The following is a 25,421-nucleotide window of genomic DNA, read 5'->3' as shown; positions in this document are numbered from 1 at the left end:
CGCTGTCAATAATTCACAGTCCACCAATAAGAAAAAACAAACCAGTAAATATAATAAGCCTTTTCAACAAATAATAAAATGGGTCTGCAAATAATTTCAGGATTCACAAAGATCTAATAGGATTAAATTGTTTTATTTAACCTTAAACTGAATTCCCCATTCAAAAAGCCATATTACTGAAACATTCTAATTCAGAATCTGAAGCTGTTTAAAAGACATGGCAATTTCAGCTGGCTTTCATATAGAACATAAATTAAGTTTCTTGAGGAAACTTTTCTGTAAAAAAAGGTGCCTGGCTGCTTGTTTTCTACCTGATCTAAAATGAAAACCCGAAAATATGTCTATAAAACAAACATACACACACACACATATACATTTATGTATATGTATGTATGTATATGTATGTATGTATATATATGTATATGTATATAAATATAATATATATATATATATATATATATATATATATATATATATATATATATATATATATATATATATATATATATATATATATATATGTATACATACATACATATACATAAACATATATATATTTATATAAAAAATAGGTTTCCAAAGGCATCCAGCAACACCCATCCCCCATTCAGCCAAGCAGCCTACAGAACATTCCGCTCTGCGTGACGCTCAAACCAGCTTCCGGTCGTTGATGTTAGGGGGCGCTCGCGAGCCGCTGACTGATGAGTTTAGGCCGCTCTACAGCTACAATCAGACCAGAAGGGAGGGGGAAGTGAGAGGGAAAAGGAACTAGTCGAGCTGCCCTTTGTTTCTAGGTTTGCCGAGGAGTACGGGGAAGAGACCGGCTCGAATCTATACTGTAAGTCATGCTTTAAACACGCCACAATGAATGTAGAACGCATGACGTCATGGCGGGCTTTTAAACCGACACATTTAGTTACCGTTACAGAACGCGGTTGAGTTGTTTATTTCGCCGGTTTGCTGTGCTCGGATCAGTCCGACGTCGCACGACACAACATCAGCGGCACAATGAATGAATAAGTTTTGGGGATGTAACTCGAGCGGGGGACCGGGGTCAAGCGTACGGGAGGCGGGGAGGATCAATCATCTTTAAAAAGATGCTCGCGGTATTTACTTCGCTTTATAACTCAGATTATTCGGTTTTAAAAGCACACACGGACACGGAAACACAGCATGGCCGACAGTAATCATACATTCACACAACCGGGTCCTTTACCGTTCTTTGTCTTCCCATTTAGGTCTTGTTTGTGGTTTTTAAACTGATTTAAATGGCTTAAATACCGTTTGGACTCTCGGCCAACACAAGCAGACAGGTAAAAAACACATCGGGAATGTTTTAACCGGTTAAAAGTCGTTATTTTTTTGTCTTTGGCTTTAATGGAGCTCTAATCTAGCTCTTGTTTCCTAGTTAGGTCACGTCCTTAAAAATCAGTCAAATAATTTTAGCTTTGCTATAATTTTGTATACATTACACAAATGATCTGCACCATTATTTTGTGTTTTATTATAATGTTGAAAAAAAAGGTTTAATGAATGTGGGATATTTTTAGCTATTCAATTGCTAGCTGGCTGCTAATTCACGTTAGCCTTGGATGTTTTTTTTTTTTTTTTTTTGACGTTTATTCTTTTATCACTGCTCATTGAAACATTTATTTATTAATTTTATGAAAGATTGTTTTACACCATAACTAATTATACGTGTTTGTAAATATTTGGTTGTTATGATAAATAAACTCGTAAACAGTTTGTTAACCGGAATATGCATTTTTAGGAAGAAATTACATCCTTAAAGTTGATTATTTTGTAATAATTAGAGTTTACATTCAGCAGTTTCATGAATGAAACATTACGTATGTTTGTGACCTATTGTTAAAAACAGTTACTTAGACTCATTATAGCTGCAATATATAATTGGCACCAGGGATATTTGTCACTTCTTTATATATATTTCTCATGGTGGTTTTGTTTGTGTCAGTGTTTTATATACTTTTTCTTGTGTATAAAAGTTTTCCATTGGTATTGGCTGGGAAAAAATTGTAACTGGGCCCAATGGTGTAGCATGTTGTCACAATAAACCCTGACATTCTACATTAGTTAAGACTAAAGCATGTTATGAAGATACTTTTTTCAGCATGTTGTTTTCAATGCTTGAAGAAAATACATAAGTGTAATTTAATGTTTTTATTCTGCCCTCTAATTGATAGAATCTGTAGTTTATGATTTTCTTTCTATTAATATAAAAAAAAAAAAGTGAAATGTTTTAAATTCCAGAGTGCAGTAACCTTTCAATTTATAGAGTTCACACTTCATATATATATATATATATATATATATATATATATATATATATATATATATATATATATATATATATATATATATATGTATATGTGAGTGTGTGTGTATATATATGTATGCATGTATATATTTTACATAATGTGGTGGTTAATCAAATTAATCGCACATCAAATTTGGAGAAATTACTCTGAAAAGATCATTTGAAGTCATTGTTGTGCAAAGTATCAAACAGAGATTAAAAAACTACATTCAGCAATAAATATTTTGTTTGATAAAATTTATTACATATACAAATATATTGTCACTTTTGGTTGGGTGAACTATAGCTTTATTTTCTTAATTTTATTATCACTATGAAAATATAAAAATGTATTTAATGAAACCATACTCTAAATAATCAACTAAAACTGCCAGTAGGTGGTGGTAAATGACTCAATGACTTAATCATTAAGACATTAATTCATTCTTTTGATTCTTTCAAATGGCTGATTCATTCAGGAGTGAAGTAAATGGTTCTTTATGAATGGTTCATTGAATCATTTGGCTTGTTCGACTTAAAGTGGATTATCACCATCAGGCTGATCGGTGTGTGATATCAAAGTGCCACAAGATCTTAGAGCATAAGGCTACTTATGATTTTGAATCGCTCTCGCGGTACTCTGATGTCATACACCGATCGGTCTGTGCAGCGCCACTTCAAAGGCGACGCATATGCCAAAAGTTCAACGTGCCATAATGGTTCATTAAATTCATTCAAAACGTGGATTAAAAAAATGAAATGCCACTGTGGGTTGTTTGGAGATGAACAGTTCTGCTTTGTCTTTATCTTCTGGTTAGCAAAATTGAGCAAAACGGACAACATTGTGTCTAAAATAACTCAATAATAACTGTTGTATAAGATGAGTATCACTTTTGCACTTAGCCTACGTCTCGTGATATTGCTTAACTGTTAAAAAATTATATATTTTTAAAATATTAGAAATCATTTTAATTATAATTATTTTAGGCTTTTTTTTCTCTTTTTTTATTAAAGCATGTTTCCTGTGTCTGTCAGCATAATATTGAATTAAATGTAAAATTTCATTAAATTTTTGCATTTAGGAGACGCTTTTATCCAAAGCTTCTTACAGTGCATTCATGTGTTCCCGGGGGAATCGAACCCCCAACCTTGATAAACGCAATGCTCTACCCCTTGAGCTATAGGAACACAATATATATAAATTTATTAAAATACATTTTCTTTTCTTTTACAGCCTTTCTGAAAGCAGATACAGAACACTGTTTTTCTGCCTCTCACTTCTTCCGGCCCTGCTGAGAGATGTCCACTCCTGACCCACCTATGGGCGGGACCCCTCGGCCGGGCCCTTCCCCAGGCCCCGGGCCATCTCCAGGGTCCATGTTAGGGCCTAGTCCTGGACCCTCACCTGGCTCTGCCCATGGAATGATGGGCCCCAGCCCTGGGCCCCCCTCCTCAGGACATCCGCTACCTCCTCAGGGCCCCTCAGGTTACCCCCAGGACAACATGCTCCAGTTGCACAAGGTACTTTCTCTAGGCGATAAAACGGTATTGATATTTATCGACAGTACACCATCATCGACAACGATAACAAATGTCTGATATATCGCACGGTAGTTTCACACTTTTTTTAATTTAAAGGTAGATTATGAGCACAAGCAGACAGCCGCTGTTTTGTTCATAATTGTTTATGCAATTGCCAAAATTACATTTGATTTATAAATATTAGTTAGACAGTATACACTTTTTGTTTTTAAGACTGTTATTTCATAGCTTTGAATAAATAATTGCATTATTTTGCTCAGTGCGCCCTCCTGTGGCATCGCAGACAGGCCAAATGTTTCCTTAACGCTTATTTAATCTGCATATCAAATGTAAGAGAGGAGATATGTTTCAATTTGAATTTATGTTTGACTGTTAATGTTAATAATAAATTGGGTGAATACGAAATACAGTGGATAAATGTAAAAAGTTTTTCTTCTGCTCTTGGTTAAGGAAAGTTATATAAAAAAAAGAAAATTTGATACCGAATGATATGAAGCATTTTATCCTGATAATTTTTTAGCTATATTGCCCAGCCCTAGTTTTGTGAGTATGTGTTGGATTCATTGCGGTCTTGTGGCATGTGTTTCGTTTTGTGTTGTTTGGAGGGTTTCATTGAGTCATTCTTTATTTTGTATTGTTTTGAAGCCCATGGAAGGCATGCATGAGAAAGTCATTCCTGAAGATCAGCGCTATGCTCAGATGAAGGCTATGGGCATGAGACCGGGTGGGCACAGTGGCATGGGCCCTCCACCCAGTCCTTTGGACCAACACTCCCAAGGTATCTGTCCGTCTATCTGTTTGTGTATGTCTGTGGCTCTATCCTTCTTTCTATCTATCTTCGAAAGCATAGTTAGCACTACAGTGGTACGTTCCTATCTTACGCGTCTATCTTCCTACCTCTTTGAATCTTTCTGTCTTTCTTTGTTTCTCTGTAGCTCTTTCTGTCGTTTTATTGTTTTTTTTTTCTCTGTCTGTTGTTCTATCATTCTGCCTGTCCATGTTTCTTAGTATCTGTCTGTTGATCGCACACTCTCTTTCTATCTATACCTTTCTTCTTGTCTGTCTATCGCTCTTCCTATTTATTGTTCTTTGTGTCTGTCTGTCTTTCTGTTGTTCTGTCTATCATTCTTTTAACAATCTTGCTCTTTTTGTCTGGTGCTCTCTATGTTCTATCGCTTTCTGTCGTTTCTGTCATCTATGTCCTTCTCCTCTTCTAGCTGTATTTTATCATGAACACGTGTGAAATCTAAGATAAGCTGATGTTTTGTGAGCTCTGTGTCTGTTTTACGGAGCACAGATTGCACGCTCACTGCTAAACGGTTTACACTGAGTATAGAGAAGCCATCCAACCTGTTTGCTCACATTTAACTTCGACGTGCATGGCTTTGTTCCTCCGCCGGGGCCGCTCGCACACTTGTTTTCCGTACAGAGAGAAGTGTTGGGTGAACAGGGTTACCCTTTTGAAACAGAAAGACCCACAGCTGTTGTAAAACCACAAAGTCATGACAGAAATAGAAACAAATATAAAAGTACTATGGGTTTAAAGAGATGGAAACAACAGAAATGACTGTTTGTGTTTTGTGCAGTTCTGTAAAACAACAGGACCAACTAGTGCATTTTCACTTTCAATCATAAAATTAGAGCTTGTTTTGTAGGAATGGGTATTATATAAGATTTTTTTATTGGATATATTAATCATATTTATAATAATTTTTTTTTAATTCATGATTTAGTTTTATTCCCCCTCTGATTTTCCTGCAACCCTTGCCTCCACTAAGTCTGTAGATCATGCTCTAAGTATCAGACCCCAAGAATAACATTTTGCAGTGTAAACGATCCTGCATCATTCCTCAAACATAAATGACACCTTATATTCAGAACACATTAGCAGTCACATTAACAATGCATTGGATAGCAATCAGTGCTTGGCAGAATTTTTTTTCTTTTTTATGTACAAATCAAATGTTCTGTGTCATAATTTTTATAGGTTACCCCTCTCCCCTGGGTGGTTCTGACCATGCCCCTAGTCCGGTACCTTCTAACGGCCCTCCCTCTGGCCCCATGATGCCTGCTGGTTCTGGTGCCATGGAGGGCGGTGACCCACAGGCCATGGGTCAGCAGAACCGGAGCGTTGGTGCCGGTGGTGTTGCAGGTCCAGGACCCAGCGGAGGACCTCCAAATGCAGGCGGACCTGGTGGACCCGGCGGGGCCACTCCTTTTAACCAAAACCAGCTTCACCAACTGCGGGCACAGATCATGGCCTATAAGATGCTGGCACGCGGGCAAGCTCTACCTGACCACCTACAGATGGCGGTGCAGGGAAAACGGCCCATGCCAGGCATGCAGCAGGGGATGCCCAACATGCCCCCTGGCTCAGGACAAGGAGCAGGACCACCTGGACCAGGAGGACCCGTACCTGGGGGACCCAACTACAATAGACCACACGGTGAGTAATAAATTCAAAGCTCTCCCAAATCCACAAATAAGCACCATATTAAATTAAGTTAAAGCTTTTTTTCTATTACTCTGTTTTTAAATGTTCAGTGACCGTATAACAAGTACACCATAAAATCTAAAGTCTAACCAAATATTTTAATATAGTATTTTATGCCTTTTAAATTGGCATACATTTTTCAAAATGTAGAAAATCTCCTAAACCGTCCTAAAATATAACTATAATTTCTATTAATAAAAATATCTTCCATGTTACAGGAATGGTTGGACCAAATATGCCGCTTCCAGGACCTTCTGGTGTTCCCCCAGGCTTGCAGGGGCAACCCATCAACGGACCACCTAAATCTTGGCCTGAAGGTGTGTAAACTGTGAAAATGATCCACAGGCACTAACAATTATCAATTCAAAAAATTTAGCCTTCATATTGCATTCTATAAACCTGAAGAGACAGTCGTATCTCAGAGTCACATATTTACCATGTCTTTGTAATCCTAGGGCCCATGGTGAACGCTGCCGCCCCTGCAAGTGCCCCGCAGAAGCTGATACCTCCTCAGCCCACGGGCCGCCCGTCTCCAGCACCACCTTCAGTTCCTCCCGCTGCCTCGCCCGTCATGCCCCCTCAGACCCAATCTCCAGGACAACCCACCCAGCCGCCCATGGTGCTTCATCAGAAACAGAACCGCATCACTCCCATCCAGAAACCCCGGGGTCTGGACCCAGTGGAGATCCTCCAGGAGAGAGAGTACAGGTGAGATGAGGAAAAGAAATGGCAAATATTGATGTTTTACAGTAAACGCGCACTTCATATCCTGGAAACACTACATTTTTAACTGGCTCCACCAACATTTGATGATGTTGTTACAGGTTACAGGCTCGTATTGTTCATCGTATTCAAGAGCTGGAAAACCTTCCAGGATCTCTGGCTGGAGACTTGAGAACCAAAGCTAATATCGAGCTCAAGGCACTTAGGCTCCTGAACTTTCAGAGACAGGTATGACTTGCATCTACTCAATACAGCGAATAGGTAACTTACTTTCTTTGCAGAACATTTTCACCCAGTTCAAATTGATTTCACACAAAACGAGACGTTTTCACAAGTTCTCTGACATGTTTTTCCTCCTCCTTTTGGAGGACAGGTCTCATGACCAGCTGTTTTTAAACAATCGTGGATTATGGATAATTGCTTATAACAAATTATAATGCAGAATGCTCTGGATGGTGGTTGTAATTGACAGTCCTGTTACGTTTTAGTGGTTTTATACCCATGTTGTCCATCTTTACACAGCTCCGGCAGGAGGTTGTAGTGTGTATGAGGCGTGACACCGCCCTGGAGACAGCGCTCAACGGCAAGGCCTACAAGCGCAGCAAGAGACAGTCCCTGCGTGAGGCTCGTATCACAGAGAAGCTGGAGAAACAGCAGAAGATAGAGCAGGAACGCAAGCGGCGTCAGAAACACCAGGTACTGGACCGTTCTTGCTGCTGCTTGTATGAAATCATGCTGAATGTGTGCTTCACCCCCTAAACCTGATTCAGAAATGACAGAAGATTGTTTGTGACGGAACCGCCTGCTCTGTCTTTGCATCTGTAGGAGTATCTCAACAGCATCCTGCAGCATGCAAAGGACTTCAAGGAATTTCATCGCTCCATCACTGCAAAGATCCAGAAGGTGACCAAAGCCATAGCCACATACCACGCCAACACTGAGAGAGAGCAGAAGAAGGAGAACGAGCGTATCGAGAAGGAGAGAATGAGGAGGCTGATGGTGAGACTTGCTTGTTTTACCTGAGACATAAAGACGATTTAATATGGTGGACTGAATGTTCAACTTTTGTGTGTTTCTTCCAGGCTGAAGATGAAGAGGGTTACAGGAAGCTGATCGATCAGAAGAAGGACAAACGTCTGGCTTACTTGCTGCAGCAGACTGATGAGTATGTGGCCAACCTCACCGAGCTCGTCAGAGCTCACAAAGCTGTCCAGGCCCTCAAAGACAAGAAGAAGAAGAAGAAAAAGAAGGTGGCTGAGGTTTCCTGGATTAGAAAGCGTTTCTGTAATGGAATTGAATTGGGGTTGTTCTCCGTTGTTTATCCAGTAGTGTGAGATCTTTCTGTCTGCTTTTCTCCTCACAGAAGCCAGAGAATCCTGAGAGTGGAGCTCTTGCTCTGGGTCCAGATGGAGAGGTCAGATCTTAAACTATATTTAGCTCTGTTAGCATTTTTGCAGTCAGCTTAGTTTATTATTTGTGCTAATTAATCTCTTGTGGCAAGTCATGCTTTAGTTTATTCAAAATATTTTATTTTATTTTGGTAAGGGAGTTTTGAGTACAATTTCAGCAATTTTGGGTACATCCCATAACCAGTTGCAGATATTTTTGACACTTTATAATAATTTTCATTAACAGGCATTATATAATGTTTAACAAATCATTAGTTTTTAATATATAAAAACTATATAACATAACTATATAACTATACATTAGATGTTATATAATGATTAAAAGCTTTTGTTAATGCACAACTCTTTTGCTTCTACTGAGGAGTGGGTTAGTTTAGGGATGGGTAGGTTTAATGGTTGATTACGGTTAATAAATGATAAGTAAACATTTACAAATAATGAATAGTTTCAACAATAGATTGGGTGATTCATTAGATGATTCATTAATTATTTGTTAAATGATGTTTATATAGTCTACACAACAAAGACCAAATATATGACCTTTATAGACCTGATTATTAACGAATAATGTATTAACATAAATAGTTTGTTACCCAGATATTATCTTGAACATGGTGGTATTGTATTTGAGAATCGCTGTTAAGTGTATGCATATTCCAATATTAGGGCTTCAACTTCAATATATTTTGTTCGTATTAGATTAGATTCAGCTTTGTCACTGCACATGTAAGGTACAAGGCAACGAAATGCAGTAAGTACAGGATATACAGATATACAGTGTCTACAATACCATAAGTAACAAATGTACAGTAAATATACAGATCAGGCTATGGATCTAATTTACAGATTCTTAAATACTATCAGCATGATATACAGATAGGTGTACTATGAACATACTATACACATGGATTGTGTAATAAGTGTATGTACACTATTAGCAGAAACTATGAACATAATTTACACTAGTGCCATCGACAGTAAAAAAGTGCATAGAAAAATATTCCAGTGTATGCATAAATATGTATATGTTTACATCAATATATAATTGACAAATCAAGGTTATTTATTAGCCAAAGCACAGTGGCGACTAATCTAATCTAATCCAGCTCTGTTTTTGTGATCTACTGTAGCCTCTGGACGAGACCAGTCAAATGAGTGACCTGCCAGTGAAAGTGATTCACATAGACAGTGGGAAGATCCTCACCGGCATGGACGCTCCTAAAGCTGGACAACTGGATGCCTGGCTGGAGGTCAATCCAGGGTGAGAGAACAAGCTCTGCTGTACATATGTGTAAAGCAGCACAATAGGAAGTGTTTGAATGCTGTTTTGTTCATTCACTGTAGGTACGAGGTGGCCCCGCGATCTGATAGTGAAGATAGTGGCTCAGAGGAGGATGAAGTATGGCTGCTCTTCCGCTCTCATATCTGTAGTCTTGTTCAACATCTTTTGAGGTTCATTCGGTGCTCTCTTCAAGGGCTTTACATGCACTTGAAGAGAAAACTCGTGTGTGTGTGTTCATGGCCATGATGTCAGAATGTAGGCCATCATCTGAATAAGGTTCTTAACATGTTTTCTCATCATGCACAGGTTAAGAATCTTATTCTTGTGTCAAATACAGTAGCCGATATCAGAAAGCCATTTTAACCATTCATGATTTGAAATGTATACTTAATGAACCATGTAGTGTATGCAGGCTACATTTAATCACATTAGATAGAATTATACAAATGTCTAGTAGTTTTACGTTTATACATTTCATAACTTCCATTTGTTGAATAAATTTTATGCATATCACAAACTATAGAATTACAAAAATTTAAAAGAAAAAAACTATAAATGTGCTTGTCTAGTAGTTTTACATTTATACATAACCTCTCTTTTTTTATGTAATTATAGAATGACTTTTTATTAAATTTTTACTTATTGTTTAAATCATTTTATAATTACCAAATCTGAGAAATGTATTATTATTGTGCTTGTCTGCTAGTTTTACTTTTATACATGTTTCATAACCTCTGTTTAATTTGATTTCGAATCAAAGAATTTGTTTTTTATTTTTTTTATGTGGTTGTCTGGTAGTTGTCTGCATTTATACATTTCAGAACTTCCATTAATTTTATGTATTGATAAATTATTTATATTAATTATTTGTATTAATTATTTTCCATAAAGGATGAAGAGGATGATCAGTCTCAGCCCTCTCAGTCTTCGTCAGAGGAGAAGAAGATCATTCCAGATCCAGACAGTGAGGATGTGTCCGAGGTGGACGTCCGTCACATCATTGAGTATGTTACTGAATCAGAGCTGTGCTTTCTACTACATTCAGATGAGATTGTTTTCTGCTTTTCAAGCTCTTTTTGGAATGCTACTCTGTTGTTATGGTGTTTGTAATAATATCCACAATGTCTTTCATAGACATGCCAAGCAGGATGTTGACGATGAATACGGTAATGCCGCGTTCGTTAGGGGCCTGCAGTCGTACTACGCCGTGGCCCACGCAGTCACAGAGAGGGTGGAGAAACAGTCAAGCCTGCTGATAAATGGACAGCTCAAACAGTACCAGGTACAGATGCACCTTACAGACCAAACACATTGCAAATAGAGCTCAAAGTCTTTAGTGAACTGATCGGTGTATTAAATGGTATGCGTATGGTAAGTTATTGCATCTGTCCCATCTGCAGATCAAAGGTCTGGAGTGGCTGGTGTCTCTGTATAACAATAACTTGAATGGCATTCTGGCTGATGAAATGGGTTTGGGAAAAACCATCCAGACCATTGCACTCATCACCTACCTCATGGAGTACAAACGCATCAACGGACCCTTCCTCATCATCGTCCCCCTCTCGTGAGTCACTTTTCACTCTCTCTACACGAGAGCTGCATGATACTGGAAAAACTGACTTTGTGGTATTTTGCTTTCTGCGTTTTATACATACAGTGCGAAAATCTACACACTTTTTTAAGTAGATTAGGCTTATAATAGCAATATTTGCAAAGAATTAATCATTCCCCAGTGATTGGGGTGATTTTTGTTGGTGAGTACAACTGCATTTTCTTTTTTTCTTTTTTGTGAATAAACCTTTTTGGGCTGAAACATTACTAGACAACCCATTTCAGTAACCATAAAGTAAACAAAAAAAAGGCCATATACCTACACAGGCCATATTTCTACTGTTTTTGACCTATTCAATTTGAGACCAAGATAATGATGAAATAGCTATTTTGATTATTATTAAATACAAATATTAAAATAATAACTTCGTTCATTTACTGTCAACAGAGACACCGAAACACTGTATCATGAGCTTCAAGCATGCAGATAAACACTGTGCCATACTTCAGTCTGAGACACACGATGCTTATTACAGTCGCAGCCTTCATGATTTGATACACTCTCTAAACCATATTGAGATTATGATCGGTTTTATTTGGATATATCATGAAGCCTTACTCTACAGTGGATATCTGCCAGTAGCTTATGGATGGTTAAACCATCTTCCTTTTGTCATTTCGTATTATTGTTCTATTACACTTGGTAATATTTCAAAACACATAATTACAGCGATATGTACTTGTAATGATTTGTTTTGCTTACAGGACTCTGTCGAACTGGGTGTACGAGTTTGATAAGTGGGCTCCATCTGTGGTGAAAGTTTCTTATAAGGTGATTATCGGATTCATTTATGTAGTAAACAAAGTAATGAAATAATGTCCTAAAACGGGTTTGGCAAATTCAACAAAGTTTTCCATAAACGAATGCTAAATAATACAAAATAAAACTGTCTTTGATGCAAGTAACTGAAGGATATTACAGGATTAATAACTCCTTTTCTTTGCTCGTTTTCATCTCAGGGCTCTCCTGCTGCTCGCCGTGCATTTCTTCCCATTTTGCGCAGCGGCAAGTTCAACGTGCTGATCACCACTTACGAGTACATCATCAAAGACAAGCAAGTGCTGGCCAAGGTACAAGCCTGCTCATGCCGCTTTAGATTTACAAGGGCTCGCCACGCTGACTCTAGATTGAGGGCTACAGTTTGACGAAAAAAATAAACATTTATATTTTAATTATCATTAAAAGCACCTTGCAAAGCCTGAAAGCAATTTGAAAACCTAAACGCTGTCCAATGTGAAGCAAAGTTAGCAACACTTTCACGTAGGTTTTGTTTTGTGTGTAAATCCCAAGGCAGTGAAAGATTATACAGATGGAAATTAGAATTATTTTAATGTTATTTCTGATGAAAACTGACTGTCTTCACAAAAGTTTCGATGGCATTTTCTTTTCATCTCTTCCTCTATGTAATGCCTAGTATATCAGTGTTTTATAAGGGCAGCGCTGCTGTGTGTACAGCGGTTACTCTATTTCTGATGTTCCTTAAGCGCCACCTGCTGTCAGAAAGTGGATTTATGTTTTTTTTTCCGTTTTGGTTCACACCAATGCAAACATTTTACTGGTTGATTGAAAATAAGCTAATGTGTGTTCAAAAAATCGAAACAATTTGGAAAATAAAGTATCTAGAATTATTAACCGAGCAGATAAAATACCTACCATTCATTTTGACTTATAAAAAATGGTTCAAAGCCTTAAAGCTGCAGTAGGGATCTTTTGCAATCTAAAATAGTCTGAATATAAACACTTATTATAGGTGCACCCTAGTGATTCAGGACAAGCTAAAAACACGGTTTGGAAAATGGATTCATGGTGTACTCTCTTTTTATGTTCATTTTTCTACATTTTGAACACAAACAAAGTTACGGACCGCAGCTCTGATTGGTTATTTTTTACCGGGAGCACATGACTTCCTGCAAATGGCAATAGGACACTGGGAGGAGCCGGAGGAGCTTGATTTTTACACAGATTATCTGTCTCATATTCTACTGTCAGGACATAATGACAGGTTTAATTAATATGTAAAAAATATTTTTTTACAAAAGTTCCCTACAGCACCTTTAAATGTAAGGTTTATCATTGTAAAGTACTTTTTTTTTTTTTTTTTTGTCAACTTTATTTTAACATGTAATGCGTTATTCGATAACATGTTATGTTGTAATAACCCAACCATTTTTTTAAATATAAATCTGGCCATTATTGCTAATGTCATTATTTTAATGTTTCTGCTGTTGTTGTATTTATTAAAAACTAAACTGTTGTCTATTTGTTTATTTATTATTAAATGGATGTGGATACAAATTTTTAATTTTAAAATGGGAATAAAGTCACTAAAAAGCTGTCACACTTGGTTCACTGTGATCTCACAACGTTCTCATTATACATGTTAAAAAATAAATTTTGATAAGCTTTTTGACTATGAACTTGTTCAGTTTCTGATGCTTCTGTCTCTTTCAGCTCCGTTGGAAGTACATGATAGTGGATGAAGGTCACCGTATGAAGAATCACCACTGTAAACTGACTCAGGTGTTGAACACACACTACCTGGCACCTCGGCGTCTGCTGCTCACCGGCACGCCGCTGCAGAACAAGCTGCCTGAACTGTGGGCACTGCTCAACTTCCTGCTGCCCACCATCTTCAAGAGCTGCAGCACCTTTGAGCAGTGGTTCAACGCTCCATTCGCCATGACCGGAGAAAAGGTAGAAAAACTTTTAGTAGCTGTACTCGAACATTTAGACTGGATACAATCGATTTAAATTCAGTTTTTGTGTAATCTGGCTCTATAAACTTGTTTAAACTACTTCCTGTCGTGTTCTAAAGGTGGACCTGAATGAAGAGGAGACCATTCTGATCATCCGTCGTCTGCACAAAGTGCTCCGCCCCTTCCTGCTCAGGAGACTCAAGAAGGAAGTGGAGGCCCAACTCCCAGAGAAGGTTTGTTTTATGCTCGAAACTGTTCAGCCCAAAAAAAGTTGAAGAAAAAAAAAAGTGTATTAGTAATACAGCATATATAACCATTGTTTTGAATGTTTATATGCACCAATATGAAAATACAGTAATATGTATCTACATAACCTACTGGTCAGATGCTTGTGGTGTATTTTATTTGATCAAAAATACATTAAAACAGTAATATTTCTAAATATGATTACTATAATTACACATTTTCTATTTGATTCTGCAAAAATCCTTGTAATATGCAGATTTGTTGCTCAAGAAAACATTTGTACTGCTTAATTTTTTTTAAAGAATTCTTTAAATATGAAGTTCAAAAGCTTTTGTGTAACAATGTAATATTTTATGACTCTTACTTTTTCCTTTCCCAAAAAAGACAAATTTAAACAAACCTTTAAATAGTATTGTAGAATTTTTAGTAAAAACCTTTTGATACACATGAATTGCCACAGAGACTTGCCACAAACCGAGTCGGTAATGCATTGATTCGTTGAAAAATAATCTGATTGCTATGTATGAAATGTAAATCTGTCTCTCTCTCTGTTTTCTTGCGTCCAGGTTGAATATGTGATCAAGTGTGACATGTCGGCCCTGCAGAGAGTGCTGTACAGACACATGCAGGCTAAAGGAGTGCTGCTCACTGATGGCTCTGAGAAAGACAAGAAGGTGAGAGAAGACATGATTCACATCAAGAATATGTGCGGACGTTGTGTGTGTGTTTCTGAATACCTCTAATATCTATTTTCATGTATGTTACAGGGTAAAGGAGGCACTAAGACTCTCATGAACACTATCATGCAGCTGAGGAAGATTTGCAACCACCCTTACATGTTCCAGCACATTGAGGTGATCATTTGCTTTATATATTCCTCAAACAAGGTCATTTATATCTTTGCATTTATCTTGTTTGATGGGCTGTGTTTTGCAGGAATCTTTCTCTGAGCACTTGGGCTTCACTGGAGGCGTTGTTCAGGGGTACGTAGAACACTGCCTGGTAATGGAAAACATTTCAACTTTGTCTGTGCTTTATCGTATACTGTATCCTTCTCTTTAGACTTGATTTGTACCGTGCCTCTGGGAAGTTTGAGCTGCTGGACCGTATCCTGCCCAAGCTCCGCGCCACCAACCACAAAGTGCTGCTCTTCTGTCAGATGACCACGCTCATGACCATCATGGAAGACTACTTCGCCTACCGCAACTTCAAGTACCTGCGCTTGGACGGTGAGTCACTTCAACCAGAGGTCAAGGAGCTTTAGGAAGAAGCAATCTATGACTTTCTTTGTCATTTTTTGTTTTTATTTGAAAGTTCTCAGATAAATAGTTCATTAAAATCTGTTTTTTGTGTGTCTTTGTAGGAACAACTAAAGCTGAGGATCGTGGCACGTTGCTGAAGAACTTTAACGATCCATCCTTTGAGTACTTCATCTTCTTGCTGAGCACCAGAGCTGGAGGTCTGGGGCTGAACCTGCAGTCTGCTGACACTGTTATCATCTTTGACAGCGACTGGAACCCTCACCAGGTACAACACTGTCCCTTTAAATAAAGCGCTATTTAACAATAGGGGAAACTCTTGAGGTGGCAAAAGTTATAGTAGCTTAATGTTGTGTAGACAGAATAGTTTTTGTTCTAGCATCATTAATAAAGAATTTTTTTTAATAGATTCATTATCGATTAGAAGCTTTAGTACAGAATGATTGTGGAAAATAATCTTTCAAATCATTATTCAATTGAATATATAATTTAATGTTCATTTAAAAGTCATTTTTAGAACTGATTCATTGCAGAATTGAGTCTTTGGTATAGAATCATTTTGCAACAGAATATTTAGAATAATATGAATATTATCAGTGTACAGTAGAATCTTTAGAATTATTTTAAATGGAATCGTACAATAGAATCTTTGAATCACTCTAGAATAAAATATATAATTGAATGTTTTATAAACTTGATGTTTATTCATCATATATGAATGCTTATTTTCCAACTTGAAATTTAAAGATTAAAAATAAACTGGATTAGTATATGTAGAATTAACATCTTCTAAATTCTAATATTTTTCATTGCTAGTTTTAGAAATTCTTTTCATTGTTAGCTTTTACAAATTGAACCTTATTAGGAATGCAATTTTAACCGGTTAACCGTTAACTAACTTAATTCATTTAGTTAAACGATTTAAAAAGTCATTTATTATAATTTTGTTTTATCCCAGTAATGTATAAATATTTTAAAAGGTTTGTTACCCTGTTAAAATAGCCTACGCTATGCATCTACATAAGCAGCATTTTATTAGGCCTAATGCCGACACAAAATGTTTACAAACATTATAATAAACACAGTAAACATAGCTAGGCTAATTAAGTTCTCCTTACTCCTTTCAAATCCTCAACAAATTTAACAACATTTAGAAAAGAACAAAAATTAAAAATATTAGAAGCTATAGCTATTCATTTAGGCTAAAATGAAAACGAAACCAACATTGGGTCTAACAAAATCAAATGTTTTTGTATTCACAATGTGTTTGAAAGCCGACATATTATTTAATATTTAATTCACTCGCATTCCAATATCCATGTAAAACTAAATGTTTTGCGTAACATCAGGGTGGTACGGTGATAACACTTAATGGCACAGATTTTACATATTTAAACTGAGCAGTGTATTTTTTTCCCATATGTTTGACTATTTTATCAGATGATAAACAGGCTGCATTGATTGTCAATGTAGCAATGCGGCTCTGACGGAAACACTTGAATTTGTTCCTTCTTACAGTGGAAGCAACTTCCCATTTTAGTCAAAGTAATCGGATATGTAAATGGATTGCTTTTATTTGGTTACATAATAAAAGCAAATCTTTTTGCTTTTGTAAAAGTATAGGATGTTGCTTTCTGCCGTCTTGGGTTTCCTTTCGTGCAGCTCACAAATGAACTGAAACTGCGCATACTAGGCTATTTGTTGCACCGTTTTTTTTTTTCTCGCATCCTTAATTTATTACATATATATTTCTCGTATAGGCCTATTTAGTTGTTATATATGTATATGTGTATATATATATATGTATATGTATGTGTATGTATATATATGTATATGTAAGAAGAGCTGTAGGTGCATGATGTGATTTATGATATGGATACTCATGTTCTTTTCGCTACGTTTTGCACATGTAAAATTAAACCCTGGGGAACAAATTTTAGTATTTTTAACGGGTCACAGACACTTATCCTTTAAAAAATGTAATTCAATTCTAATTTGAAATAATCTTGTCAGATAAGTTAATAATTGATTAACGAGCATCGGTTGTCGTTAGGAAATATTATCAAAATGAACATCCCTAAACCTTATTGTAAAGTGTTACCATGTAAGCTTTAGTACAGTAGAATAGTAGATAACTAGAATAGAACATGCAGCAATTTCAGTCATATTAAGCAGTGGTTTCCTCTCTGTGATTGTCCTGGTTCTGATTGGTTTGGTATAATATCTCATTACTTGTATCCTTCTTAATGTTCTCACAGTATTTTGTCACTGAACACTTCTTTCTTGTGTCTCACAGGATCTGCAGGCCCAGGATCGCGCCCATCGTATCGGGCAGCAGAACGAGGTGCGAGTGCTGCGTCTGTGCACAGTGAACAGTGTGGAGGAGAAGATCCTGGCCGCTGCCAAATACAAGCTGAATGTGGACCAGAAGGTCATCCAGGCCGGTATGTTCGACCAGAAGTCGTCCAGCCACGAGCGCAAAGCTTTCCTGCAGGCCATCCTGGAGCACGAAGAGCAGGATGAGGTACGGACACTCGCTTATGATCGACAATTTCAGTGCCCTGTCAACAGCCTCCGTTTTCTATAGTTAACATTGGCTCTCTTTTGTTTTCTCTCGTATCTCAGGAGGAAGATGAAGTGCCAGACGACGAGACTGTTAATCAGATGATCGCTAGAAGCGAGGAAGAGTTTGAGCAGTTCATGGTTAGTAGCACTTTTTGTTTGACTCCTGATTTTCACTAAATGAGTTCCTAATTTCTCCTTTCCTTTCATCCAGCGCATGGATCTTGACCGCCGCCGTGAAGATGCACGTAACCCGAAACGCAAACCCCGGCTGATGGAGGAGGATGAGCTGCCCACCTGGATCATGAAGGACGACGCAGAGGTAGAAAGGCTCACCTGCGAAGAAGAGGAGGAGAAGATGTTCGGCCGTGGCTCACGTCAAAGAAAAGAAGTGGACTACAGTGACTCCCTCACGGAGAAACAGTGGCTAAAGGTGAAGGAGAAATCACAACTGCTTTATATTAAACCTTTGGCATATTAAAAAGCAAGGCATATATTGATGCATTTTGCTGGTTCTCAGGCCATCGAGGAAGGCACTCTTGATGAGATTGAAGAAGAGGTGCGCTATAAGAAAACGACCCGGAAGAGGAAGCGCGACCGTGACCTCGACCTTCCCGGCCCGGCCACGCCCAGCTCCAGTGGGCGGAGCAGAGATAAAGATGACGACAGTAAGAAGCAAAAGAAACGAGGTCGTCCTCCGGCTGAAAAACTCTCGCCCAACCCTCCCACACTCACCAAGAAGATGAAGAAGATTGTGGATACAGTGATTAAATACAAGGATGGGTTAGTCACTGTCGCTTTTAAGTTGCAGGTCAATTTGATCCACAGCAACGTTTTTGTTTTTCTAGTGAAAAGAAAAGTGAAATGCATTCTTGCAGGGTTACAACTGTTAATGTTAAAGGTTAACTGTTTTTCACCAAACTTTTATAATGTGATTTGTGAATACATTTAGGGTTATTTTGACCAACACACAATGATCTTACACAGATTTTGAACATAATACAAGGGCTAGACAAGCACCACCTTACCAAAATGGTCCCAGGCTCTTAGTGATATTTTCTGCTTTAATGTAGATTAGATTAACGTTTGGGAGTCGTATGTTTTTATAATCTCTTTTCTTTGTGTCACTGTATTTCATAACAGCAATGAAAGACAACTGAGTGAGGTGTTTATTCAGTTGCCGTCTCGTAAAGATCTACCAGAATATTACGAACTCATTCGCAGACCTGTGGACTTCAGGAAGATCAAGGTTTGTCAAACATACATTTTTCTTTTAATTAATTGTTCTTTTTTTTTTTTTTTTTTAATCTCGTGAATGTTTTAGTTGGTTCACAAACACCCACTGAAATACACACTAATAATAATAAAGGTGTAACCCTGAGCTGTTTTCGTTATTATTATTGGGTCTATTATCAATCTGATATTAATATGAATCATGTCCTCTGTTCTGTGCAGGAACGCATCAGAAGTCATAAATACCGCACTCTGAATGACCTGGAGAAAGATGTGATGCTTCTCTGTCAGAACGCTCAGACCTTCAACCTGGAGGGATCAGTGGTCAGATTTGTTTTATTTATATTTTATTAATTTCTTAATTGGTATACATTTTTATATTTTCAGTATTAGTATTTTTTTTTTTGTCGTTTTTATTTTAGCTTCTGTTATTTTAGTGCTTTCACTTAAACTAAATGAATGATTTTGTTTGAAGTAACAAAATACATTTGAATAGTTCTTTTGTTGACAACAACACTGGTAGGTCGTACTTCGTTTGGCTGATTCAGACAAGATGATCTTGTATTTCAGATCTACGAGGACTCTATCGTGCTGCAGTCTGTGTTCACCAGTGTGCGGCAGAAGATCGAGAAAGAGGAAGAGAGCGAGGGAGAAGCGAGTGAGGAGGAAGAGGACGAGGCAGATGAAGGATCAGAGTCTGAATGTGAGCACTGATGATGATACGGACACTGCAAAGACAGTGTTTTGTGAAATGCAGTTATAATCGGAGCAGAGTATCTGGCATGTGCAACTCCAATTTAAATCGAGTCCAACATATGCATATACATGTATGATGTCTATGTGTTTTAGCTCGTTCAGTGAAGGTGAAGATAAAGCTGAGTCGAAAGGAAAAGGTGGAGAGAGGAAAGGGAAAACGCCGAACCGGACGCAGCTGGCGCCCTAAACCTGTTGTTAGTGATGACGAAAGTGAGGAGGACCAGGAAGAGGTACACATGAATAATTAATGTGCAACTTGAAGGAAAAGTACATTATTATAAAAGAAATAAAATAAAGTTAATTTAAACAGCCCTGCATCTTAAATAAAATTGTGCTTATTGTGTTACCTAATTTTAATGCTGAGTTTAGTTTTTTTTGTAATCCATCGCACACTAAAAATTGTCTGAGAATTGATTAATAGTGGTAATCTGGCTAAGTGGAAGATATGAGTCATGTCATTGTGGCAATTTTTCTGATGATTAAGGGGATATAAGATAGCATCATATAGAAATTGAGAGCAAAAATTACATTATGTGAGAAAATGACATGCTTGAGCAAAGCAGGCAATATTTTTGGAATCAGCCGCACAAAATTAGTAAGAAACAAGTATTTGATTTCATTCAGTAAATATGATTTAGGCTGGTGTTATTCACCCTCATGTTGTCGCCGCTTACACTAATACTTTTTCTAATGTTTTTAATAGGAGCATTCTGCTAGTGGCAGCGAGGAAGATTAAACCACCTTCTGGACCAATCACAACTCTTGTTCACTTCTGCTGCAGATACGACATTTTACATGAGATCTGACAAACAGCTGCTCCTGACGGGCCTAGTTTTACCATAGAACAGCACATTTTTTAGAGAGAGGACATGTATACGAAAAGGATTAAATGAGGAAAATTACACTGTAAAATGCAGAAGAAAGCCTTTCCATTTATGTATAGCAAGACAGTTGAGCATATTGAGCATTTGTTTCTTTCCATATTTGTTTTTATGATTTTTCTCAAAGACATGACATAAGATGGACAGATATCAGACATACTGACTCTGTGAACCAATAAGACAGGATCATGTTTCAGTGTCCTCTTATTGTTTTTAACCGTGTGAACATCACCCCTTCTTCCCCCCAAGAACCCAGAATGCATGTTGTTTGTGTAAAACGGAGCCAAACAATTTCTCTTTCCATTTTTCTCTTGATCTCTGTTTAAATTAAGATTGCCAACAGGATTAAGGTACTTCTTCCTTTATAGACTTACTGTCAGGAGAAATGGGGGACAATAGGGTGTAGGATTCTGTACTGTGTCCGTGTCACTGGATTTCCAAAATGCACAATAAAGCGTCTTAGAAATACACTGCTTTAGATATTTATTTATTAATGCATACAAATGTGAACTTTTGGTTGAGTAGAGATTGATAATGTTTATGATTAAATACTTCTCCATTTAGGTATCTAATAATCTATGCATTAGAGATTTTGAGACGATACTGTGGAGTCAAATGATTATATATATATTTTTTTTATATATATCAGTTTCAAAATCATTCTGATGGTAAACACTTTTATAATAAGGTGACGGACCACTGGTGAGCGGACCGCTGTAATTATGACTGTGAATTGCATTTACTTGCCTGTAGGGGGCTTCAAAGGCGCAAAAATACACACAACTACATACAGCTGCTATAAGTTAAAATTAAGATGCTTAATGTTAAGATAAACTCTGTTCTATTAATGCTATGTAAGTTTTCTGGATTTAAAAGGAGTAGTTAACTCTAAAGTTAAATTTAGCTAAAAAATTTACTCACCATCAGGCCACCCAAAATGAAGAGGAGTTTGTTTCTTCATGGGAACAGATTTGGAGAAATTTAGCATTACATCACTTGCTTATCAGTGGATTCTCTGCAGTGAATGGGTGCCGTCAGAATGAGAGTCCAAACGGCTGATTAAAAACATCCACACCACAACCACAAGAAGAAGAATACCCCTGGAGTCTGCAATAGCGTGGGCGCAATTTGACTTCTGGAGAGACCACAAGGTAACAGACTTAGGAGCGGAAATGACAATGAGGCAAGAGAACAGAATTACAGAGGCTGGAACAATAGTACTGACAAGACAAAAACTACAGAGATCCATCTACACCTGTGAGGCACAAAGGTTTGGAGTGAATAACAAGAGGCTGTGGTCACAGAAGGAGCTGGGAGGAACACCTAAGGAAGACCTATTTTGACAATCAGAGGCTCGTGCCAATCTCCATTCCAGAAGAGATTCCACCAATTCAGCTGCTAGAGCACCAGATGGACATAAGGCCCCCTAAATGGAGTGAAGTGGGATAAAGTGGTCAAGCTCTTCATCAGCATGTACTAAAACAGGGGTAGGCAACATCAGTCCTGGAGTGCCGATGTCCTGCAGAGTTTAGCTCCAACCCTAATCAAACACACCTGAACAAGCTAATCAAGTCTTCATGATTCCTAAGGCTACAGAAGAAGTGAGGGGTTCTTTTCAGGGTTTGAGCTAAATTTCAGGGAAGTTGAAGCTGTGGTGCGTCCAATTTGGTTTGCTGCCATGGCTTATGTGGCTAATTTCCATATACGAGCTGATGGTGAGTGATATGGTGGCAAGTACACAATTGAGGAAATGGATTTGACTACCAAGATGCCTTAGCGCTGTATGGAAATGGAGCTCTCTCCAATCCAGGGAGGAAATGGAATCCAGTCACAGCAGATGCTGATGCAAAGGCAGCTCTCAGGGGGATAGGGGTTTGAAGGCAGGACAAATTAGATGCTGTTCAAGGGCAACCAGTGAAGTTGTTATGTGGGCATTATGCAGGTTTGTGCAAATAGTGAGAGTGGAATTTATGATGACTCATTTCTGGCAGTTCAGTATCCGTTCTTTCATTTGGGAGATTTTAATTAACTGCGTTTTTTTTTTTTTTTTTTTGGAACTTTGCAACCTTTTACATTCACGAAAAGCATGAACACCGCATGAATTGTAATATCTAAAAAAAAACATAATGGGGCACTTTAGGTAGGCCTACTTTTGACACAATTACTGGAAGGTCAATGTATTCACCAAGTTTCCCTGATTTCTCTAAGACTCATGTATGCTTAATGAGTTGCTTACTGTTTATCTGTAGCAACAGAACCAGTGTTCAGAAGACAAAGAAAAAATACCAGCCTGAAGAACAGCTATAGGAAGGTCTTTTAAAAATTATCATAATTTAATGACTGAATTAATAAAACAGACAAAGGAAAGGACTGGTAGCCAGTTTAAAGTCAATTTAATTGTGCTACTTTTGGAGCATGCCATGACATTCTGTTGAACATATACTTGCCAACACATTATTCATTTTTTATAACAGAAACTAACTAGCATCTCTTTTTATCTACGTGGAGTACAGGGATTCACAAGCACTTGTATTTCTGCCACTTCCTGATGACTGTAGATGCCATCGAGCAAGGTTCTGCGTGCTTCACCATTGTTGTATACTCTAGTGAGCCGGCCAGTGAACAGGAATCGAGGTTATGTTAATGTTACCTTTTGAAATGGTCTCTCATGTTGTGTAAATGCTATGGTGTATGAGTCTAATAGTGGCATGCTATATATGTATATATAAAAGCCCAAAAGGCTGTGAGAATTGTCTTCTGAGGCTAAGAGGTCGATGACTGCACTCCTGAAGATCTCCCAGATCATCTGAACCTTTTGGGCATGGACTCTCCATTCTCCGGTAGACATTGCCCCGGGACAGCATATCTGCTCCCTGGTTCAGTTTCTGCGGCACATGAACTGTCCTCGGTGAGCACAGGTTGAACCGTGCCTATAAGAGGTCAATCAAATTACCTCAAAATGGAAATGTATATAAATAATTTTAATTATTTAAATTAATTGTAATAATTTTTATCAGCTGCCAGTAATAACTGTAGTAGAATTAATATTACAGTCCACCAATCTGTTCGTCCTGCCAGCATTCAGTGTAAATTCATATCAACGAGAAATGTTTTTATCGTGGCCACAGAAAATAACTTTCTTTCACTATTGATGAATTTAGAGCATGTAAAAAGTTGGATTTGAAGAGTAACACACTCCAAAGATTTGTTATCCTGACTCGGTGGTGGGCGGGAGAGTTTTTACACCAAGACATTTTACACCTTTTTTTGAGATGTTCTTTGGGCTGGGGGTTTGCTGGATTGTCCATATTTATACAGGCTGTATGTACTGAGTCTTAATTTCACACAAACACTGCAAACAGTTCAGCTGTGGAGACCAACACAAATAGTGTATATATGACATGGAGGTGTGATGGTGAGAGTGACTGTCTGAATGGTGCAGATGAAGATGGCTGTGGTGAGTCACATTCCTTCACCCAAATCACTTTCATGAGATTTGTGATAAAGTGACTGTAGTAACAGCACTGATGAAAATGATGAAATCAACCAGAGTGATCCTTCTCATGTGAATCAATTACATTTAAAATCATACACCATTTACTCCACTAAGACAACTTAAAAAAATGGCAATTAAACAGTTTTTGTTAATTTATTTATGCATCATTTAACTAATATTATAAAATGAGAAATATATATTTCTTAACTGATTAAGCACTCAGTCACAGATGTAGTGTGCGTGTACATAGATAATAGTGGTTTACTAATTTATTAATAATTAGTAATTACAATGCAAATAATTTACAAACACAAGGCTTGGACTTTGATATCAGAGAAAGTTGTCAGGTAACATTCTCCTCTCTCTTGATAACATTAGTCAATCACAAGCCAGAACCGAACAGCGAAGTAAAGGTAAAGCTCATGATTACAATTTCAAGCAAAATTATTGTAAAGCATAGATATGGAGCGTAGATCTCGCTGACCGTTGTCCAAGAATGAATTCATCAGTTAATATATGTTGAGTGAGGGAGTATTCTTCATTTCTTTCAGTTTTACAGTGTTACTGTAACATTTCTACATGCTAATCTGAATTAAACTCTCTGCTATTACTGAATTTTTACAGAGTTGGGTTTGCCAAAAAAAAAAGAAGAAACCCTGTTGCAAATGAGTTATTTTATTTTATTTTATTTATTTTTTTTGACCTTCTGTGTCACAAAAAAAAATATGAATTTAACTAAACTTTTGTTTTGACTCTTTCTCATTGACGGTTAAAGGAGACATAAAAAACTACTAACTGTTCAAATTGAGCTAGTTTTGAATAGTAATTGGACAGTTGAGATGATGGTTGCTTACTGGAAAGGCAGAAATAGAAGGCACTGGAAGTGTGTTATTAGCATTGATTGTGCAATCTT

The 25,421-nt window shown here is 37.4% G+C and overlaps 1 protein-coding gene across 1 annotated transcript; it reads left to right on the top strand.

Annotated features, from left to right (window-relative positions):
- The first annotated feature begins 698 nt into the window (after window positions 1–698).
- LOC113051959 (transcription activator BRG1-like) lies at window positions 699–21,480 on the top strand. Its single transcript, XM_026216162.1, has 34 exons — window positions 699–838; window positions 3,552–3,838; window positions 4,505–4,637; window positions 5,847–6,305; window positions 6,572–6,670; window positions 6,809–7,061; window positions 7,178–7,304; window positions 7,599–7,772; window positions 7,902–8,075; window positions 8,159–8,326; window positions 8,440–8,490; window positions 9,616–9,746; window positions 9,830–9,884; window positions 10,659–10,771; window positions 10,902–11,049; window positions 11,168–11,331; window positions 12,084–12,150; window positions 12,339–12,449; window positions 13,831–14,073; window positions 14,195–14,308; window positions 14,888–14,995; window positions 15,089–15,175; window positions 15,258–15,304; window positions 15,384–15,550; window positions 15,685–15,848; window positions 17,877–18,104; window positions 18,206–18,283; window positions 18,357–18,575; window positions 18,663–18,925; window positions 19,286–19,391; window positions 19,598–19,699; window positions 19,946–20,078; window positions 20,225–20,361; window positions 20,835–21,480. Exons 2-34 carry the CDS (start codon window positions 3,617–3,619, stop codon window positions 20,865–20,867), a joined length of 4,878 nt encoding a protein of 1,625 aa, XP_026071947.1. The 5' UTR covers window positions 699–838; window positions 3,552–3,616; the 3' UTR covers window positions 20,868–21,480.
- The last annotated feature ends 3,941 nt before the right edge of the window (window positions 21,481–25,421 follow it).

Source organism: Carassius auratus, chromosome 3 (genome assembly GCF_003368295.1).
Source record: "Carassius auratus strain Wakin chromosome 3, ASM336829v1, whole genome shotgun sequence".
Classification (NCBI taxonomy): Eukaryota; Metazoa; Chordata; class Actinopteri; order Cypriniformes; family Cyprinidae; genus Carassius; species Carassius auratus.
Note: the sequence above shows the minus strand (reverse complement) of the source record. Positions and strands in the feature narration are given on the sequence as shown.

Excerpts from the sequence above, each read along its gene's own strand:
- LOC113051959 (XM_026216162.1), top strand. The coding sequence starts at position 3,617 with ATGTCCACTCCTGACCCACCTATGGGCGGGACCCCTCGGCCGGGCCCT. Across the intron at positions 8,327-8,439 it reads AGAAGAAGAAGAAAAAGAAG|AAGCCAGAGAATCCTGAGAG; the intron begins GTGGCTGAGGTT and ends TTCTCCTCACAG. Across the intron at positions 9,885-10,658 it reads GTGGCTCAGAGGAGGATGAA|GATGAAGAGGATGATCAGTC; the intron begins GTATGGCTGCTC and ends TTTTCCATAAAG.